Source organism: Ipomoea triloba, chromosome 5 (genome assembly GCF_003576645.1).
Source record: "Ipomoea triloba cultivar NCNSP0323 chromosome 5, ASM357664v1".
NCBI classification, from domain to species: domain Eukaryota; kingdom Viridiplantae; phylum Streptophyta; class Magnoliopsida; order Solanales; family Convolvulaceae; genus Ipomoea; species Ipomoea triloba.
In genome coordinates this window covers 11105787-11114911 of record NC_044920.1, presented here as the reverse complement: position 1 = coordinate 11114911, position 9125 = coordinate 11105787, and the positions used below count along the sequence as shown (strand labels likewise).

The 9125-nt window shown below is 32.8% G+C and overlaps 2 protein-coding genes across 2 annotated transcripts; both read left to right on the top strand.

Annotated features, from left to right (window-relative positions):
- The first annotated feature begins 622 nt into the window (after positions 1–622).
- Positions 623–3475, top strand: LOC116020223. The gene has a single exon (XM_031260704.1). It carries the CDS (start codon positions 623–625, stop codon positions 3473–3475), a length of 2853 nt encoding a protein of 950 aa, XP_031116564.1.
- A 965-nt stretch (positions 3476–4440) lies between these two features.
- On the top strand, positions 4441–5328 carry LOC116018718. Its single transcript, XM_031258684.1, has 4 exons — positions 4441–4779; positions 4869–4938; positions 5006–5101; positions 5194–5328. The coding sequence occupies exons 1-4, from the start codon at positions 4685–4687 to the stop codon at positions 5302–5304; spliced, it is 372 nt and encodes a 123-aa protein (XP_031114544.1). The 5' UTR covers positions 4441–4684; the 3' UTR covers positions 5305–5328.
- The last annotated feature ends 3797 nt before the right edge of the window (positions 5329–9125 follow it).

Genomic DNA, 9125 nt, shown 5'->3' with positions numbered 1-9125 from the left:
ATTGGCTTGTGATGGATAAAAGTTGGATGAATGCTTCTCGAATTAGTCAAGAATACGATGATGGAGTTAAAAATTTTATTAACTTTGCAAAGAATTGGCTTGTGATGGATAAAAGTTGGATGAATGCTTCTCGAATTAGTCAAGAATACGATGATGGAGTTAAAAATTTTATTAACTTTGCAAAGATTTGGCTTTATATTCTGCATCCGGTGATTAGCCACACCGTGGTCTATGTTTATTTATGCTTTGGCTTTATATATTGCATCCGGTGATTAGCCGCACCGTGGTCTATGTTATTTATGCTTTGGCTTTATATATTGCATCCGGTGATTAGCCACATCGTGGTCTATGTTTATTTATGCTTTGGCTTTATATATTGCATCCGGTGATTAGCCACATCGTGGTCTATGTTTATTTATGCTTTGGCTTTATATTCTGCATCCGGTGATTAGCCACACCGTGGTCTATGTTTATTTATGCTTTGGCTTTTATATTGCATCCGGTGATTAGCCACACCGTGGTCTATGTTTATTTATGCTTTGTTTGTTATTATTATAGAATTTGTTGAATTAGTGTTAACTTAAGTTTAATTAGGATTAATAATATTTTAGATTGGCTTGTGATGGATAAAAGTTGGATGAATGCTTCTCGAATTAGTCAAGAATACGATGATGGAGTTAAAAATTTTATTAACTTTGCAAAGAATAACCTTCCGGGTAGTAATGAAAGGCTCCTTTGTCCTTGTAAGAAGTGTTGTAATCAGAAAAGATTATGTGTGAAAGACGTATATGATGATCTAATCTGTCATGGGATTAATCCATCTTATACAAAATGGATATGGCATGGTGAAAGCAATGTGGCTACAACATCTAACATGTATGTTGACAACAAAGAAAATGAAGATGATGAGTCTGAAGATCAATTAGATGAAATGTTTCGCGATGTTGGAGAGGAGTTCATCGATCGGTCAAACGAGTTGGATGAATTATTGAAGGATTCAAAATTACCTTTATGGCCGGGTTGTAGTAAATATACCCGATTATCTGCTGTATTAAAATTATTCAACTTGAAAGCTGGGAATGGGTGGAGTGACAAGAGCTTTACTGCGTTACTTGAGATATTAAAGGGAATGCTTCCAGATGATAATGAACTGCCGAAGAGTACATATGATGCCAAGAAGATTTTGTGTCCCATGGGTATGGGATATAAAAAGATACATGTTTGCCCTAACGATTGCATATTGTTTAGGAATGATTACAAAGATTTGCATGCATGTCCAATATGTGGGGCATCTCGTTTCAAAACAAGAGAGAATGTTGTTGGGAAAGTAAGTTTGAAAAGTCCACCGGCTAAAGTTATGTGGTATCTTCCAATTCTCTCAAGATTTAAGCGTATGTTTGCTAATCCAAGCGACGCGAAAAACTTAACATGGCATGCAGATCAAAAAATTTCTGATGGCAAGCTTCGACACCCGGCTGATTCTCGTCAATGGACAACATTTGATAATGCATTTCCTGAATTTGGTCACGAGCCGAGAAATCTTAGGCTTGGACTTTGTACTGATGGTATGAACCCTCACGGGAACCTAAGTAGCAAACATAGCTCGTGGCCAGTTATGTTGGTAATTTATAATTTACCTCCTTGGTTGTGTATGAAACGCAAATACATATTACTGTGCTTAATGATTTCTAGGCCAAAACAACCAGGAAATGATATAGATGTCTTTTTGGCACCTTTGATTGAAGACTTGAAAAGTTTGTGGGATGAAGGTGCGTTAGTGTTTGACGCATACCGAAAAGAGAGTTTTAAGTTGCATGCAATGCTTTTCTGCACAATCAATGACTTTCCAGCTTATGGAAACCTATCTGGATATAGTGTAAAAGGACATAAGGCATGCCCCATATGTGAAGATAATACATGTTATCATCAACTTGTTCATGGCAGAAAGACGGTCTACATGGGGCATCGGAGATTTCTAGATAAATCTGACCCTTATCGAAGATTAAAAAAAGCTTTCAATGGGGTACAAGACTATACAGATGCTCCACAACCATTAATTGGGATTCAAGTTTATGAACGCGTAGAGTGTATCAATGTTACTTTTGGTAAGACTAAAAAACTTAAATCTCAAAGAGGTAAGAGATCAAAATCTAATGTTGATGTACCATCAAATGAGAAGAGTCCGTGGAAAAAGAAATCAATATTCTTTGATCTTCCATATTGGAAGACACTTGATGTCAGACATAGTATTGATGTGATGCATGTTGAGAAAAATATGTGTGATAGTCTTGTTGGAACTCTTTTAGACATAAAAGGTAAGACGAAAGATGGGCTCAATGCTAGATTGGACTTGATTGAAATGGGTATACGACCTACATTAGCTCCACGTAGTTGTGATAAGAAGACATATTTGCCTCCAGCTGCTCATACTTTGTCAAGAAAGGAGAAAATCAGTTTTTGTGAATGTTTACGTGGGGTGAAGGTACCACAATGGTACTCATCAAATATCAGTAGATTTGTTAATATCCAAGATTTAAAATTGGTGGGATTGAAGTCTCATGATTGCCATGCCTTAATGCAACAACTATTGCCAGTGGCTGTTAGAGGCATATTGCCTAAAAAGTTGAGATATACCGTCATCAGACTTTGTTTCTTTTTTAATGCAATTTGTGCGAAAGTCATTGATCTAGACAAATTAGATGAATTGCAGAATGGCATTATAGTTACACTGTGTCAGCTAGAGATGCATTTTCCACCTGCGTTTTTTGATATCATGGTTCATTTGCTTGTACATTTGGTGAGAGAGATCAGAGAGTGTGGTCCAGCTTATTTGAGGTGGATGTACCCATTTGAAAGGTACATGAAAGTCTTAAAAGGTTATGTGAGGAACCGATATAGGCCAGAAGCATCTATTGTTGAAAGTTATATTGCTGAAGAGGTTATTGAGTTCTGTACTGAATATTTGGCAGAGGTAGAGGCAATTGGTGTTCCAAAGTATCGACATGAAGGAAGAATTGATGGAAAGGGTCATCGACATCCCAAAATGCATACTATGTCTTGTGAAGATGTTGAGCAAGTATACTTATACATCTTGCATAATACAAGTGAAGTCGAACCCTATTTAGATGAACACAAGGCCTTAATTAGGGAGCAAAACCCCAGAAGAGCAGACATGTGGATTGTGAGCGAACATAATCGTACTTTTATTTGTTGGTTCAAAAATAAAGTTCTTAGAGATAATAATGTTTCTGAAACTATACGATGGTTAGCTCATGGTCCTAGTATGCAAGTCGTATGTTATAATGGATATGACATTAACGGATTTTCTTTTTACACAAAAGCTCAAGATGAAAAAAGCACTATGCAAAATAGTGGAGTTTCTTTAGTTGCCAATTCAATGCATTTCAGTAGTTCAAAAGATAGAAATCCTGTAATTGCACAATTGTCATATTATGGTGTGATTGAAGAAATATGAGAGGTTGATTATGTGAAGTTCAGGGTCCCAGTGTTCCGATGTAGATGGGTAGATGGCAAACATGGTGTGAAAGTTGATGAGTTAGGATTTACACTTGTAGATCTTAATCGGGAAGGTCACAAAAATGAGCAATTCATAATGGCATCCCAAGGGAAACAAGTATTTTATGTTAGTGATCCTTCTGATAACAAATGGTCACTTGTTCTTCATGGGAAGAGACAAATTACTACAGATGGGATTGAAGACGTTGATGTTGAGGAAATACTGCCATTTTCTTCATGTTTATTGCCGATTATTGTAGATAATGAAATAGATGAAGTGCATGCATCACGGGATGATCATAATGAAGGGATATGGGAGCATTGATTATTTCATGTAATGCTTTACGTTCTTACTGTGTTTTAAAGTTTTATTATTGTAATATTTATATACATATTTTTTCATTTAAAGTTTTTTCATTTACTATTATTTCACGCATGACTTGTTTTAAAGTTTTTCATCTAATAATTTTTCTATTTGAACAGGCTTATGGATTTAAAATAGTATACAATTGACTTTTTTAAAAATAATAATTGTTATTTATATTAAAATGGACAGTTAAAAGGAAAGACCAAATCGACTTTTGAATCAGTTGTGAAATCTCATCATCATGCATTGACTTTGGCTGATCTGGATTCTCTGAGTAGAACATGCTTAAAGGCATACAAGATTGCTTGTAGTCTTGAACACAATGTGGTGACGCAAATGCCTCGTGGTGTTGTGGGTAAAATTGATTATGAATTACAACTTGAGAGTTTGGAAATCATGCGCTTATTGAATATGGAAACCTTAGATATTTCTATTATTCAGTTCTTTATAAGGTAATATGTTTTTAGTATTATTTGATCAAAATAGTTTTAATTTTATTTAACATAATTATTAGTAATTTATTTGATTGCTTTTGATTGTGAGCAGGGGTATTTATAAACAGTATGGTTTTCAATCACAAACCAAGTATGGATTTTTAGATCCAAGTTGGATTCAACCGAAACTGGTGACTAGAAATGAGAGGATAAAGTATATAAGTGAAACCATGGGATATGGTGAGATGAAAGATTGCTATTTAGGCCCATATAATTTCGAGTAAGCATTTGATTATGTTTTAAAATACAATACCTTATATATAATATACTATAAACTAATAAAATTCTTATTTGTAGGGGGCATTGGATGTTGATGGCTATTTGTCCTAAATTATATGAAATCTATTGGTTTGATTCCACTGGTAATCCGCCACGTGATGATATTAAAGATATAGTTGAAACGTATGTAAATTTATAAATATAATTAATACTTATTATTAATATAGTGATGTCAAACATTTATGTATATTTTATATGTCTTATATTAATAGGTCTTTGAAGGCAACAAGCATAATAGGTGGAAAGAAAGCAAGTCGTCAAGTAAAATGGATTACATGTTCGGTAAGTACATATATCTTATTGTTTTTTATTAATAAAATCTTAATTATATTAATTATTTCAAATGTAGTGTGCCATACAAAGAGGAGGTACCGAATGCGGATATTATGTGATGAAATTCATTTTGGAAATCATTTCATTGGGAACATGCAAGGGAATGAATAAGGCAAGTACTTTAATAAAATATCTTTCGATCTCCTTCATATTTTTTAAAATACTAAGTTATTAATTCTTTTTATTCTCTTTTAAACTTTATAGCTTTTGGAGAGACAAGGAAGATTGCCATACAATCAAAAAGAAATTGATGAAGTTAGAGACATATGGTGCCAATATTTAGTTGATGAATGGATTGATAGATTACTTCTTTAGCTTGATGAATTGTGAGATTTATGTTAAATACTTGTTTATTAGTGTTATTGAATTGTGAGATTTATGTTGAATATTCAATGTTTTATTAGTTATTGTAGTATACTTTATTAGTTTGATAAGTTGTGATGTTTATTAGCTTTGATTAATTGAGAACTTTATTAGTTTGATCAATAGTGAATTATAAATGTTAATTTGTTACACAGGTTCTAAAACTTATGTATGAATTGGAAATATACTGTACAGGTTTTAGGTAGATTTGTAAAATATTTTTAATATTAAAAAAAAATAAACGACGTCGATTATTTCAGATTAACCGACGTCGTTTATTATTTTTTTTAATTTTTTTTTAAAGTAAACGATGTCGGTTTTTTTAAAAAAACCGACGTCGTTTCATATTTTTTTTATTTTTTTTAAAGTAAACGACGTCGGTTTTTTTAACAAAACCGACGTCGTTTCATATTTTTTTATTTTTTTTAAAAATAAACGGCGTCGGTTTTTTACAAAAACCGACGCCGTTTCATATTTTTTATTTTTTTTTTAAATAAACGACGTCGGTTTTGTTAAAAAACCGACGCCGTATCATTTATATACAACGTCGGCCAGATCAACGTCGATTTTTAACCGACGTTAAAAGTGCTAAAAAACCGACGTTAAAGGTGTTTTCTGTAGTAGTGTTTCTTCAACCTTAGAGTTAGGTTTGTGGACTCATTCTTGAATCGAACGAAACTAAATCCGACTCTAGTTGATTGAAGGTGCATCATCGAGGTACTTGAAACTACAATGGGATTCTTCTAAGTCTTTGAGGATTCGGGACTAAGGGTTTCTCGTGAGGTCTAAGGTATTTTGATCCATCTCTATCCTTACCTTGAGAGCTCTATTGGGACAATACTCCATCTTATTTGAACCTTGGACTAGGTTCATATCATCCTTTTCATTCCCTCCATTGCTTCCACTCCCATTTTCCTTCCCAAACTGACTCTCTATCTGCAGTCTAGCATTCCCACTCTGATTAGAATTCCCACCCTTGAATGCGCACTCAAAAGCTCTATGGCCCTTCATGCCACAACTGAAGCACTCAACTAGCTAACCTTGAAAATCCACTACAGGGTGATCCCTCCTGCATATCTTGCAATGGTAGTACCTGCTTAACTACATTTCCTCGCCCTAGAGACTAGGGGTGAGTCCTACCATTATTGTAGTTGCTTCCTTGAGAGTTCCTTGCTGGCCTCCCGAGATTTTTCTTCTCCTGATATTACTTCTTTTGAACTCCCGATTAACTCTTTTGAACTCACGACATCATTTCTTTGGAATTACTATTCTTCTTCCATTATACATTTAACCCTTAAGCCAAAATATTTCTAAAGTATAATTATTTATACTACTTTGAGCATACCTTAATAATTATTTTAAGTACCTTATTTTGATATATAAATTGGTACCACTTCTAAACCAATAATGGTAAATAAGTACCAATAGTACAAGTGTATTTTATAACTAATTATATATTAGTAACCAAAATTTTTATACTTTATATTTATATATACATATGTATGTGTGTATGTGTAATGTATGTATGTGCGTATATAAAATGCATTTCAACTATCTAGGTGCTAATTAATTATGTTATTTATATTTATATATATACTATGTACGTATGTATACTTATGATATATATATATATATATATATATATATATATATATATATATATATAGAGTTATGATCAGGTGTGGCCGTGCTCTCCCGTGCGGCCGTGCGGTTCACACCACTCAATGTTACGAAATACACCACTCAATGTTAAGAAACACACCACAATGAAATGCATAAAAACACCTCATAACTCCCCTGTTTCTAAGTGTGCATTTCTTAACACTGTGTGATGTATTTTTTCATACGTAGTGGTGTGTTTTGGTGATGTGTACCTAATAGTGCATATTTGTGTGGTGTGTTTCTTAACATTGAGTGGTGTATTTCGTAACATTGAGTGGTGTGTGACCGCACGGGGGAGCGCGGCCACATTTGAACAGATTTCTATATATATATATATATATATATATATATATATATATATATATATATATATATATATATATATATATATATAATATTATTATATATTTAAAGGGCTCATTATACCTAATTAAATTAAAACCAACCATTCACTACCCCAATTAAGGCCACTAAATGGCTAATAATGATCATAACCTCCCCACCCTTTAATCCCTTTTAATAAGTCTAAGTGTAGAAGTGGAAAACAATTCTCCATCTTCTTTCTCCTTTCCCAAATTGCCAAAATTTCCTTAAAAAAATAAAAATTCTTCTTGTTCTTCAAGTGTTAGGGATCACAAGTCTTCAAGTAGTAAGTCTCTAGCCTTTTTAGTTATTTCTTTTGGGTAGTTTTTAGATATATAATCTTTTATATAGTCTTATATGCTTATGTATATATGTGTTTGTTGTGTTGGTTGATTGATTATGATTATAGAAGGAGATGAGTTGCCTATTGAAGTTTAAGAAAAATTTGAAGAAAAATCTAGCCTCTCTTTCTAAGGGGATTTTACATTCATGCTTTGTCCAATTGATTTTAATCCATATTAGTATGGTTAAAATACAAATGTTTGGTTGATACAAGATTATGAATTCTCCCATGTGATTTCTTCTAGTATGAATTATTTCTTGTGGAAAAAATTAAGCCATCCAAGTAAATGGATTTTAGTATTATGCTTTGCCCTTACATGATTTTGAGTGGATGATATTTGTGAATCATGGTTTCATGTGTAAATTCTTAAGCATGAAATAGTTTTATGAGTTATCTCTTGTAAATATTGACTATGTTCATTTGGAAATCTTGATAAATGTTTATAGTATAAAAAATTATTTTAAATATATATGTATGTAGGAATCTGATTCTGAAAAATCACAAAGAAAATGGAAAAATACAACAAATAATAATAATAATAATAATAATACACGAAGAATAATTGCAACCAGGAAATAAAACTACACAAGGTTAAATAAACTTGGAAGCTGCTTGGGGGTGAACTGTATGATCTTGGGGTGGTTGGAAGCACGAGCCGTGTTGCCACTGTCCTTAAAACCTTATTTACCGCCTTCCTGGGTGCTGGAGCATTGCGGCCTAGGTTTCCTAGGATAAAACGTACTACGACTCCTGCGTTTGAGCACACAAACTTGGAGCCTGGCGAACTAAAATGTGGGATGATACGCAGATGGCTTAATGGAATGGATGAGCAGATTTTTGAGGAGAGAAAATGTTTTGTTGGGTGTGTTCTGTGATCTTGTTACAAATCTACTGCTCACCAACGAATTATATAGTGGAGGATGGGATCATAACACTAGATCTGGCATTTAATTTCTCAAGTGTAACCTCCACTCACAAAGCAACATTTATACTCACTAACAAGCAAGGTTGCAAAAATCGCTAGGCGCCCTCTAGGCGCCTGGGGGGCGCCGATTAATCGGCGCCTAGGCGGGCGCCTAGGTTTTTTTTTTTTTTTTTTTTTTTTAAATTTTAAAAAAAAATTAAAAAAAATATTTTAAGAGTTAATAATTGTAAAGTGTTTAATATTGTAAGCCTTTACACTTTAATAGTTAAATATTTAATACTTATTAAGTTATTACTTATTAATTATTAGTTCATTACTTATTAGTTTAATTTAATTATTACGTATTATTTTATTAAGTTATTACTTATTAGTTATTACTTATTATTAGACTATTAGAGTATTAGTTAATACATTATAACATTAATAGTTTAAATGTTTCATATTTATAATTTTTTTAATTTAAACAAAAAAAAAAAAAAA